Source organism: Nicotiana attenuata, chromosome 7 (assembly GCF_001879085.1).
Source record: "Nicotiana attenuata strain UT chromosome 7, NIATTr2, whole genome shotgun sequence".
Taxonomy (NCBI): Eukaryota; Viridiplantae; Streptophyta; class Magnoliopsida; order Solanales; family Solanaceae; genus Nicotiana; species Nicotiana attenuata.
The window spans coordinates 27,902,819-27,915,383 of NC_031995.1; the positions used below are offsets into that span (position 1 = coordinate 27,902,819).

General features: G+C 35.0%; 2 protein-coding genes across 2 annotated transcripts; one reads left to right on the forward strand and one right to left on the reverse strand.

Annotated features, from left to right (window-relative positions):
• On the forward strand, positions 3,932–9,070 carry LOC109228864. The gene is made up of 7 exons (XM_019394102.1): positions 3,932–4,411; positions 5,734–5,919; positions 6,595–6,776; positions 7,134–7,279; positions 7,356–7,632; positions 7,709–8,011; positions 8,604–9,070. Exons 1-7 carry the CDS (start codon positions 4,030–4,032, stop codon positions 8,850–8,852), a joined length of 1,725 nt encoding a protein of 574 aa, XP_019249647.1. The 5' UTR covers positions 3,932–4,029; the 3' UTR covers positions 8,853–9,070.
• LOC109228865 lies at positions 8,838–12,304 on the reverse strand. The gene is made up of 5 exons (XM_019394103.1): positions 11,278–12,304; positions 10,857–10,958; positions 10,334–10,500; positions 10,093–10,255; positions 8,838–10,009 (listed from the first exon to the last, which is right to left on the reverse strand). Exons 1-5 carry the CDS (start codon positions 11,815–11,817, stop codon positions 9,842–9,844), a joined length of 1,140 nt encoding a protein of 379 aa, XP_019249648.1. The 5' UTR covers positions 11,818–12,304; the 3' UTR covers positions 8,838–9,841.

Below are 12,565 nucleotides of genomic sequence, written 5' to 3' on the forward strand. Positions count from 1 at the left end.
ATATTTTAAGGATAAAATAGTAAAAATGTTGGTCAAACTTAAAGTGCTTATAAACTAAGAATTCATAAGCTGCGGGTGACCAGCTTATAGCTTTTGGCTTATTTTTGACTTATAAGCACTTGTTTTATAAGCACTTTTGACTTTATCAAATGCGTAGATAAGCCGAAAAGTACTTATAAACTAGTTTGACCAGCTTATAAGCTTAGCCAAACACCCTAAGGTTTCTAACGTAGTTGTCGATGAAAAAGATGTTAAGGTGTAGCCCTTATAATGGAACGAGGAGAGGAGCCACCTAATAAGAATTAATAAAGAGAAATTTTCATAAAACACTATCTTTTAGTGGTAATTAGCTATCTATAGATACCATTTGCTATATTACGGATTGTAGATACGTTTTCTGTTGTTATAAGATGTATTTAAGCTACTGCATTCATGAATACAGTAGCATTTCTATGCGTGAAACATGGGATTACAGCTAGACAGATTTTTGTATTCGAGTGTATTCGACTGTATTCATGGCGTGAAACATGGGATTACAGCTTGAAAGATTATTGTATTCAACTGTATTCACGGCGTGAAACAGGGGATTACACTGTATTTAAACGGAAAGTGAATCAATTAACATAATCGACTCCTAATATAACTCAACAGACTCAATTACAACACACAAATTTTGTATTTCCAGTTATAAAAAAGATTCTCAACCGAAAAATACCCCAAAAACATAGCAATCTTCAGAGAAATTATACAATACATCTGAATACATAAATTATATTAATTAAGAAAAATATATGAATACATTCATGGCATATAGCGAGACAGTGAATATAATAAAATACATAGAATACAACGGGATACATTAAAATACAATGGAAAAAAATAGTGAATACAATGAAATACATGGAATACAACGAGATACATTGAATTACACCGAAAAAATAGACAATGAATACAATGAAATACATGTAAATACAGCGTAAAACATTAAAAATACATTAAAATATATTAACAGAAAACCAAGTTGCTCAGCCCCAAATTGAAAAAAAATTTCCATAATAATAAGGTAACACAAAAGAGGGGTCCAAAGAATGTCAAAATGGGCAGCAGCTATTCTTCTTCATCTTTCTCACAAAGCAACAACACTTTAACACACTGTTGTCCTACCGTTCCTTTACAACTCCAAGAATCACAATCAAACTCTTTAAATTTCTGCTCCGCTACTGGATTTCTTCTCGAACAACATAGGCGGCAGATTCGGAAACGAGATCCAAACAAAGGCTCTTGAGATTCAACCTTAACCCTTCTGATGTTAACTTGATGGAGAGGGCTGCGCATCCATCACAGCCTATACTATACCATGTCGCCCTAGAGAAAGAGAGGAGAGAGGAAAGAGCGTAGGGTTTCGACTAATGGTAGGTGATGTTGGTGAGAGGAATTTTGAGATTAAGCATCGTATTTTCAGAGAATGGGGGAAGAGAATGGCATGCATCAAAGTAGAGAGAGAAAGAAAATAGTGTAACTGAATAGCGTATTTAGTGGCTTAGGAGTAGGAGGTAACCAAAATTAGATATTTTGCTATAAACATTAAAAGGTATCTATAGAATATAATTTTTTAAAATGGTATTTATTTAAAATAAATAAGATGTTAACCTTTGTTATAGGAGGTAAAAATTCCATTAATAAACCTTAAGATACTATTGGAAATCACACATTTTTTCGTAACAAACGAACCTTTCCCTTTGCGTCATAAATTAATTTTATAAAAGGATGAATAAGTTAAACTAAAAACAATTGTTGAAGTTAGCTTTTGTAAAGAAAAGGCAGAAAGCAGCCCAAGAAACTTCTTTTCTTTAATTTATTACTCCATCCGATCCACAATAAGTGATTTTTTATCCTTTTTATTTTGGTCCAAAATTAAGTGTGCATGCAAAATGAGTTAATTTTATTTTCTCAAAATTTGTCATTATTTACATATTCCAATGTGTCAAGATAACAATTAATTAAGGTTAATTTAGCGAATATATCTTTTTTTCTATGAGTTTGTATTTTCTTAATGAGTGTGTGAAAAGTAAAATGATCACTTATGGAAGGAGTATACCAAAGATAAACAGTCCAAGAATTGACTGTGCGGAATGGGTATCGCATAGGTCATTTACGTTTCACAAATAAGGGAAGCAGTTCAATAGTTCCCACTTCCATAGAATATGAATTAAAGCATTGAATATGCATAAAAATTATTCTAATTTTAGTTTCTATTTTTATCTGATTACCAGTTAATGATTATTAAGAGATTTACATGTAATTACCTAGATCTAATTGTGCAAATATTCTTCGCACCACAAGTTAAACTCATCATCATAGTACAAGAAATCAAGGTAACATGTTAACCATTCCTAATTTTTTTTGCTTTTAATTACCCTCTACCGTATTGTGGTAGAGTTTTTCCCCCTAATAAATACTCCCTCCGTTTCATACTAATTGAGGTAATTTTCTTTTTAGTCTATTCCAAAATAAATGACACATTTCTAAATTTAGAAATAAATCAACTTTAAACTCCTCATTTTACCCATTTTACCCTCAATGAGAAGCTTTTATAATAAAACAAAAGTCATGGCCCCACAAAATTTTACCCCTTAAGCTTTTAAGACCACAAAATTCAAATTTTTTTTCTTAAATTCCGTGCCAAATCAAACTACCTCATTTAAAGTAACAAATACTGCTAGTATGTACTCCCTCCGGTCCAAAATAAGTGATTTTTTGGCATTTTTCTTGTGATACAAAATAAGTGATTTTTCCAGATTTCAAGAATGAATTAATTATTTTTTTCCTACATTGTCCTTGGAGTAAATAGTGTTGGAATATGTGTTAGAAGTGTTTATGTGAGATAGTAAAGGTTAATATGATCAATTCTATTGCTAATTAATGTTAAAAGGTGGATTTATTAATCGGTAAAAAGATCCAAAAAATTACTTATTTTGGACCGAAGGAAGTATGAAGTTATACAAATGGCAGATCTAGAAAAGAGCTTCCCTTGTAAAGATACAAAAGCGTCAAGATTAGGCGCCGTTGACATTTCCACAATTAATTATCTGTCTGTCTACTTGGCACAACATGGAGAAGGCAGTCGCCAAAAAGTAATTCAGTACATAAAGGATATTAAACTAAACAATAAAACCGATTAATTGGACCCAATAAGGTGAATGGTCCTGTCAATTATTAAAAAGCTGAAAAAGAGAAAAGCCAGAAGAAATTGTAGTCAGTTTGAATCCTAGCCTTCTCTTATTCATTTCTATTCTATCCTTGACTTTACAACAATAACATAATCTGTGTAATTCTAGAAGTAGAATTTGAGAAGGATAGTGTGAACGCAAATCTCATCCTATCTTAGGAAAAAAAGATGTTGTTTTTGATAGACTATGAGCTCAAGAAAAGCATAATCACATCAAATTTTATAAAAGAAATATAGCAGTAAAGAAACAATGAAAAGAGAAGCAAAAGAAATAACAAATAGTAATAAAAATCTAAAAATAAGAATAATACTAGTATTATAGTATGGAAATGAAATAAATTCGAGTACTTATTAATCTACTACCCGAATTTTCGACTTCTACCTCCTCCTATAAGGATTTGTGCTCGGTTAGCTAAAGATATGTTATGTATTTGCCATATTCTTGATTTTTTACTGTTGAATGAACTGCATAAAGAGGGGAAAAAGAAGAAGAAAAGAAACATCCTTTAGTTTGTTTTTCCACGTAAACAGATCACCTCATTCATATCAATGAATAAATTTCGTACTTTTGGGCAAGATTTAGGGGAGAAAAAAAGAAATCTCATTAATGTACCAAAATAATAGTACAATAATACAGCATCCACGTTCAAAAAGGACCCACTCTCCTTAACTCAGTCTACAAAGTCCATACGCGTCAGTAACACGTATCGTTAACACAGTGACCTCTCCCACTCATAGACTAAACAGATCTCTCTATATATGAATCCAATTGTTGTGTAGATATTTCTAAGTTTGCAAATATGTTACCCAAAGCTTATCTTCCTGTCGTAATTCTCCTCATCTTCTGTACCGCCACGTACGCCCGCGTTATCAGCGACCAGCCGTCATCGGATCTGGTCTCCGACGGAGTTCACGGCGGCAGTAGTGGTCGTGAACATGGAATTATCTCCCTTTTTGCTGAAACAGAGGAGGCATGTGAACAGAGCTATGGTTTTCTGCCTTGCACTAAAACTGCTCTAGGAAATGTCTTCCTTATCTTCGTGTATGGTTACCTTATGTTTCTGGCAGCTACTTATCTCTCCTCCGGTAGTGAACTGTTGCTCGAGATTTTAGGGCCAGGTCTTATTGGTGGACTTTTCCTTCCTGCGCTTGGTGCTCTTCCTGATGCTATGCTCATTCTCGGTATAGTAATCGTCCTTTCCTTCACTCTGTTTATTTTACCAGTTACTCCCTATATGTGATTGTGTAATGTGTTTGACTGGGAAAAGAAATTTTTTCGATTTTTGAGTTAAAACTAGTCATAAATATTTGTGTGGCCCTATATTAGGATAAATTTAATAATTTAAAGTTAAATTATTTTTAAATATAAAAATTTATTATTCTTTCTTGTAAAGACTAGTAAAAGTAAATCGCATAATTTGAGGCAGAGAAAGTATAATTTTATATTTCCGGAAATAATGGCGTAATTATTAAAATTTGGTAGGAATTCAGGCATCATTTTTTTGTTTTGAAATTAAACTTAACATATATCTGACGACTAAAAGAAATATTACACATCATGATAATTAATAATTAAAAGTTAATTAATTTCTTTTTTGAATAATTGAAATCATTTTTAGCCAAGTAATTTGTGACAGAAGGAGTATTAGTATGGGATATTGGAGGGATTGAAAATTGCACCAGAAGGGAACACAGATCCCACAATTTCGTTTGTCTTGTTTTATTTTGTTTAATCTTTTTGGATTTAAGTTATGTTCATTGATGATGTACAATACAATGCATAGACACTTTTAGGACTTATAGTTAACTTAAATTGGTGTTCCATTTGACCCTTTTCGTCATGCTTTGGACATCTCACCAGGATCTTAGGTACCCAGCAAACCTTATGTGTAAACGTATTCTTCAAAGAATGAAATCCACTTTTTTACAAACCTAACCCCAATACTAAAAATAAATTAGGCAGGTATGTGAATCCTCTGTACTTTTTTTTTTGGTTTAACTGAATATTTATTAAATCAAAAACTAAACATCATTACATGAAACATTCATGGTTGTCCCATTGGGATCAGCTTTCACTCTATTCTAGCCCATTTCATATGATACTGTAACTGAATAATTTGTCAGGGTTCTATATAATTGTATATTCTCTATCATTTATGGTGGTGGTGTCCGGCCAGTTTGCTACGTACTTTGATTACCTGCTATAGCTATCGGATAGCTCTGACCGCCAAAACAGGAAGAATCTCGTGGTTTGGATTTGAACCTATCATATAAACATAAAAGTCTGTAAATAGGCATGGCCAACACGGGACCTACTGTTAATGTAATAAGAACTGAATATTTATCGAACTAGTTGGTATCGCTGATATGGATCATTTGTTATGTTCTTAGCTAAGTTTATAATTTCCGGGAAAAAACCTTGGTTTGTTATTATATCATTAAAAGCACTTGTTGCAAGTCATATTAAGCCTCACAAGTTTCTTATTTTAACCTCATTGTTTCAGTATCGGGGGTATCCGGAACTGCTGCAGCTGCTCAGGGCCAGGTCTCTGTAGGAATAGGCTTGTTAGCTGGGTCAACAGTGATGCTTCTTACTGCGATATGGGGAACCTGTTGCATTGTTGGCAAGTGCGACATACAAAATTCTGTTGCTGTGGACTTGAGAGACACTAAAGGGCTCAGCTTGACTGGTTTGTCTCGTAACTTAAGAATATCTACTCGCGAACTTGCTTATGTTGATCTGCTGCAACAAGTCGATGCATTATATTATAAAAGCCTAGTTGGCTCTTACAAAAGAACTTAAAGAGAAAACAAAGTCTAAAATCCTTTTTACATCATTTACATGCTAACTAATAAACTGCAAAACAACGAAGAGGTGGCTCATGAATCTGTTCTTTTTCTTAGAAGGACTGGAGCCGTTCCGTGGTTCATATCTGTACTACTCTTGAAGGGCAAATATTGGGGGGAATTACAGTTCGAGTAGCTACTGAGCTGTCACTGGCTTTCAAAATTCTGAATCCATACTTGTTGAAAAAAAAGGAAAACAATTCCGAGTAGAAAAGATGATTTTGTTGAGATTTTGAATGTAAATTTGCTAGTTATATGCATAGAGGGACTTTCATGAAACCTTTTCACCCATCTGGATGCCAAATGAGGAAATCCTGTATATTTTGATCTTAGCATATGATTAAAAAGGATTTAAGTGTCAAAAACTTTAGGCCTCGTATACGTCCTATGGTGACAGCATATTCCTTGTAATTCTCCTTATGATCAGTAGCATTTGCATGTTATATTTCATGGGTATAGGAGGCAGTTTTTTATCTATCATAGTGCTTCTGCTCACAGAGTAGGTCTTCTCTCTGTAGGTTCCGGTGTTACTACCGATATCTGGACAAGCTATGCTGCAATGATCATGGCCGTATCTGTTATTCCATTTATTGTTGTGCAGTTGCCACAGCTCTTCCATTCAACTTCAGGAAGACATTTAGCGGTCTTAATAGCACTTATCATATCACTATCGCTTCTCGTTACTTATTGCCTTTATCAGGTAATTGTCATATTGTCATTTTTTTTCTTTCCATCCAATTTGAATTATTCTTTCTTGCACACTGCTACAATCTACATCATTATCTGCGTAGAATATGCCCAAGAATGAGCACATTTTGCAAAATCTAATCAGCTTTAACAGTTTTGAATTGAATAGTTCAATTGGCATGCCAATGACTCAAGTAGCTTCCATCCAACCATAGCCAAAATGGTTGAGCTGGGATCAGAGTACAAAATGCTTTCCATCACTCTTCTTAGAAAATAGAGAAGTAAAAGGAAAAAAAAAAGCCTAATCGTCCTATATGCCTGGCTGATAAAAAGATAAATCGTGCTGAACTTCTTCTAACTTTTAATGCAGGTCTTTCAGCCTTGGATACAAACACGAAGACTTGCCTATGTAAAACATAAGCATGTCATATCAGGAATTCTGAAACATTTAAAAAAGCATGCATTGGGGAGGCTTTTCACAGATCATGGAACACCAAATATTCAAGTCATAGAAAAGTAAGCTTGAAATTCTTTCTGCCCTGTTTATATCACCGTAGAATGTTGGCTGATGTGATGAAGGTTTGTGTGACAGGCTGTTCAACGCAATAGATGAAAATGGTGATGGATATCTTTCCCATTCTGAATTAAGAGCTTTGGTCGTAGGAATCAGTCTTGAGGAGATAAACTTAGACGAAAATGATGCTATAGCAAAGGTACTGAAGGACTTCGATACATCTTCTGATGAGAAACTTGATCTGAAAGAATTCATTGCTGGAGTTGAAAAATGGCTTTACGAAGCCAGGAGTTCTAATGGTTCTTCTCGCGAAGCTGGTCCTGATACAATGAAATACCTTGACGATTTTCATGAGGTATGTTCTGAGCTGATGACGTTATTTAAATAGTTATAGGTAGGAAGATATGATACAATGTGGATGTTTTTTGCAGCAAACAAGGATGGAGCACAGTCTCTTGGGGGATACAAGTGATGAAGTTGTTGAGGGTGTTGAAAATCCTCGAAAAGTTGCAATTAAGGCTGCGTTACTCTTGTTGCTGGGTACTATTATTGCTGCTGGTTTTGCTGATCCTCTGGTGGACGCTGTTAATAATTTCTCCAGTGCCACGAGTATTCCGACTTTCTTCATCTCATTCATTGCACTACCTCTGGCAACCAACTCCAGCGAGGCAGTGTCGGCTATCATCTTTGCTAGCCGGAAAAATAAGAGATCCGCATCATTAACATTTTCTGAGGTCTGTTTTTCTGATTTGACTTCTTTGTCTTTAGTAGTAGAAAATCATGTTTTTCTATCCAATGCTTCATTAGTTAACTTAAAAGATCGAATCCTTAATTAACGACGTAAAAGATGTGGACTTGAACTGAAGATTGGTAACTTATAAACCCCTTGTTCACAATTTCAAGTTGTACCAGCACTACTAGGCTAGATTTGCTAGCAGATAGAAGTTTGCTAACCTATCATGGTCTGTCAAAGTAAATGAAGAGACATCATTCATAAAAAAGGTATATAGTAATAAAATAAAGAGACCAAGAACTTCAACTAGAGATTTTGAAGATGTCAGCCATTACATGGGCAAATTAGTTTTCATGCAATGATCACTCATGTTTTACTTAAATTTTACTGTTAGGGAGGCCTTGTTTCTTTTGTTCCAATAGAAGTACGGTAGAACATTCCTTGTGGTTTCCTTTCCTAATTCAAATGTTGCATGATTTTACATTTGGAATTAAGCTTGTTTTGTTTTGGGCACTTAAGTGGTCTTTTTATGGCTGGTGTGGCAGATACTGTTTCCCAGCGTGATTAATGATATCTCTAATACTATCTTGCAGTTATATGGAGCAGTGACCATGAACAATCTCCTTTGTCTGTCTGTCTTCTTGGCAATTGTTTACATCAGAGGATTGACATGGAACTTCTCATCTGAAGTGCTGGTTATTCTAATAGTTTGCATTGTTATGGGGGTCTTAGGGAGCATCCGCACCACCTTTCCCCTCTGGACTTGTTCGATAGCTTTTCTGCTTTATCCATTGTCCCTTGTACTTGTTTATGTTCTTGACTATGTATTTGGTTGGTCATAGATTGTAGTATGGAACAAAAGATTTATGTGGTTGGTCTTACATCAGAGTTCGGTGTGTATATTTTCAGCAGCAGTGCACATCAGACGTCCTGAATATGTCAAAACTTCTTGATTATAATTCTCAATTGCTCGACTGAGCAGAGAAATCTTGTTTTTATGTGTAATTTGAAACTCCAAGTGCTCTGTTTATTACATTTTGGTTTTCAGTTTTCAGGTCTACATACATGCCATGCCATTGAATGTTTAGCTGAGTGCTATTGTATTCTTGGCCCTCTCTCTCTCTCTCTCTCTCTCTCTCTCTCTCTCTCTCTCTCTCTCTACAGCACAAAAAATGAGTTTAAGAAGAAATTAAGGCGGAGTTTTTGTTTTCTTTTAGAATCCTAAATCCTTTTTGGGCACCATAGTGTCCAATTTTCCAACACAGTTGGAATGGCAAATCGCAGTATAGTTAGAGACTAATATAGATGGTTAGACTTTCTGCAAAATACAAAAGAGGTATTCCTTCACGATTCTTGTCAATGACAAAATTCTGGAAAATAGCTGCCTCTAGCTCTTCGTCAACAAGGTAAATCTAAAGGCAATTAATGTCTTGAAACTGATCCTTGAAGCTTCCCATATATTCTTCTTCTCTTATTTTAGATCGTTACAAGCAAAAAAGTCACTTTTCTTTCACCTTTACTCTTCACTCCAAGAGGCACCACAACCACCCACAAGACACGAAATGAAGAGCTTTTGTTTACCATCTTTCTTAATAGAACTAGAGTCAAACAACTATTTTTGTTTCTTTGGGGAACATGATGCCAAGGGCATCTTTTTTCATTTTTCAACTAGTTTTCTATAAACTATTCCAATTCCCGTGAATGTTGAGACATTCATTACAAGGAAATTTTTCTACCCATGTAAAGAATAAAAGCCACACCTCGAGGACTTAACAAAGCCAGCCACCTCTTCATATGGCAAAAGCACCATATGACATGGACTTAACTTCTTCTATAGCTTCAGATTAAGATCAACTTTTCCTCCTACTTCACCTTGACAGTTGCTTTTGGTTATTCCTGCTTGGCCAATTTGCACATTCGCGGATGGGAAGAATCTGAAGACAGGTTGTTGAACTAATCTGTTTAGGCCTGACCTAGTGCTAGGCTCTTCAGCAACTTCCTGTGGAGTTAAAGAAGTAAATAAAGATGCATATAAGATGCAGGAATCATAAAATAAGGTACCCAAGTCCTTTTGTTGCTTACTTGAAAGGGTGTAGTTTCGAATTTAGATAAATCTTGCTGATTTCCTTTACCAACTGCTGTAGGAGGAGCCAATGTGAGAAAATCTCCGTTGAGAACTCTATTTTCTCTGATAACGCTTCTTGGTTTTGCCTCAGACAGAGTTCTTGATCTTAAAGGAACTTCTCTGAAAAATTGACCAAAAAGACTTCTCAAGAGGTACTCAAAAACTAAAAGTATGCCATCTTCAGGGGAGATATCAAACCTTTTATGAAGAGTTCCTGATTCTGAATGTACTGTACATTCATTACTAAAGGAAGCTGATTCGTGCGATCCAGATACAGGGGCAATATAGCACGGAGGAAAACTTTGAAATGCAGGGACGGGTGGGTATTCTGGAGGGAATGGATATGGTCTTTTTATGCCAACCATCTACATTAACAAACAAAATAATAGCTTATCAACCAAAAATTTCAAAACCTATCTCTTCCGCACAAACAGTCTAGAAAATAGAAATTTCAAGAATAGACAGTGGAAGGGGAGCCTTGGCGTAACTGGTAAAGTTGTTGTCATGTAACCAGGAGGTCACGGGTTCGAGCCGTGGAAACAGTCTCTTGCAGAAATGCATGGTAAGACTGTGTACAGTAAGACCCTTGTGGTCCGGCCCTTGCTTAGTGCACCGGCCTGCCCCTTTTTTTACAGTGGAATATCCTGGCAACCTTTTAATCCTTTATTTATTAGCCCTTTGTTAATTCTATCATGCAGGTAGGAAAGACAAGTAAATTTACCTTCACTTCTTCTGGCCAAAGAGGTAAATAGTGACAGCCATTATAACTTTGGTTTGAAGGGGGCTCCATCTGAAGATTTCTTACAGATGATGAGATATTCACCTGCAACATCCACAATAAAACTAATTAGCCTCAGCATACTAAGTACAAAGAAAGACATGTTAGCCCAATAATGATTTACAGTACTGTGCTGTTAGAGGCAGATGTAGTATAGAAGTATGGTTCAACAAACTTAGCATTTTAGCATAAATACATTTGCAAAAAAAATCACTAAAATTTCAACAAATATAAAATTATGAACCCAAAATTTCAAAAATATAACGGATTAATGTGGTAAGAGCCTAAAGGTCGAACGTCAACTTTAAATTCTGGATCCGCCTCTGAGTACAGCAAGTAATAAGTAAGCTAAAAGCTGGCTTACCATTGATGAAGAACAAGCAGACTGCTGATATTGTTGTGATCTAAGCAGCACATTGGGTAAAGACAAAAGTGGGATCTGGGGTTCATGTGACAAATTTAGATTAGGCTGAACACCACCACCACCACCACCATATTGATACAACTTCTGATTCTCTTCTTTAGGACTGTACTCACTACTCCACAATTTAGAGCAATCATCATAGCCTGGACCCAAATTCATTTCACCTTCACCCATCATACCAGTTGTTTTAGATGGATTTGGTCTAGAGTCACAATTTTTCGACGATAATGGTGTTTGTGTAGGGATTGAAGAAGAGTTGAGTTTAGGCCTAAGAGAGGAATCTTGTGCTGAGACAATTGAATTTGGTGACAAAACATTAGGTGAATGCAAAGTCTCATCTTTTATATGTTGTTCTTCCAATCTAATTCTCTCAAGTTGAGCAACACCTAGTCCTCTTTGTGGTACTTTTTTTTGCTTCAACTTTTTGCTATTGCTACTGCTTTGTGTATGATCTTCTATACTCATTATTGCCTCAGCCATCAAATTAACGTCAACAAAATTGTATCTTTCTTAAGCAATACAGAATATATATATATATATAAACAGAATCCAACAACATGATATTCTTAAGATACAGCAAATCTGAAAACAACCCCAAATATAAAAGAAAAAGAGAATTCAAAGTAATCAGGTTATGGAAAGAAAATGAAACCCCCCATAATTTAGTAAACTTTGAATATAATGTGGACAATTTAATAAACCAAATAAAATGTAGAGGAAGAGAGGAGGAAATAGTATCTGAGAGTGTATGGGAGACAAAGATCAGAGTAAAAAAGGAACAAAGAAGTAAAAGGAAACTGATCAAGAATCCAAAAATTCAAATAACTTTAAATGCTGCAAATCTAAAGGAACCTAAAAAATGGGTCTCTCTCTCATTTAAACAATCTAATATGTCGCCCAAATCCTCGCTCCACTCCTCATTTCCTTCTCCTAGACCGACTCTCTAGTACTCTTCTTCCTCCTTTCTTTTCTCCTTCCTCTTTTTTGTCTTTCCACTTCTTTTTCTTTTCTTCTATCTTCCTTAACTTATTATTACTACTACTATTTGCAAAATGTGGATCCATTTTATATTGCATGCATGCAACTTACTAACCAAAATATATTAAATTAAAGAAAAAGAGATCTTCATTCAAGACGAATGTCCTGCAACGACTTAGTAGCTTTTGCTTAAACCTTATAAATGTATTAAAAAACTTGTTAAATATATATTAGTATTAAAATTTTGAAT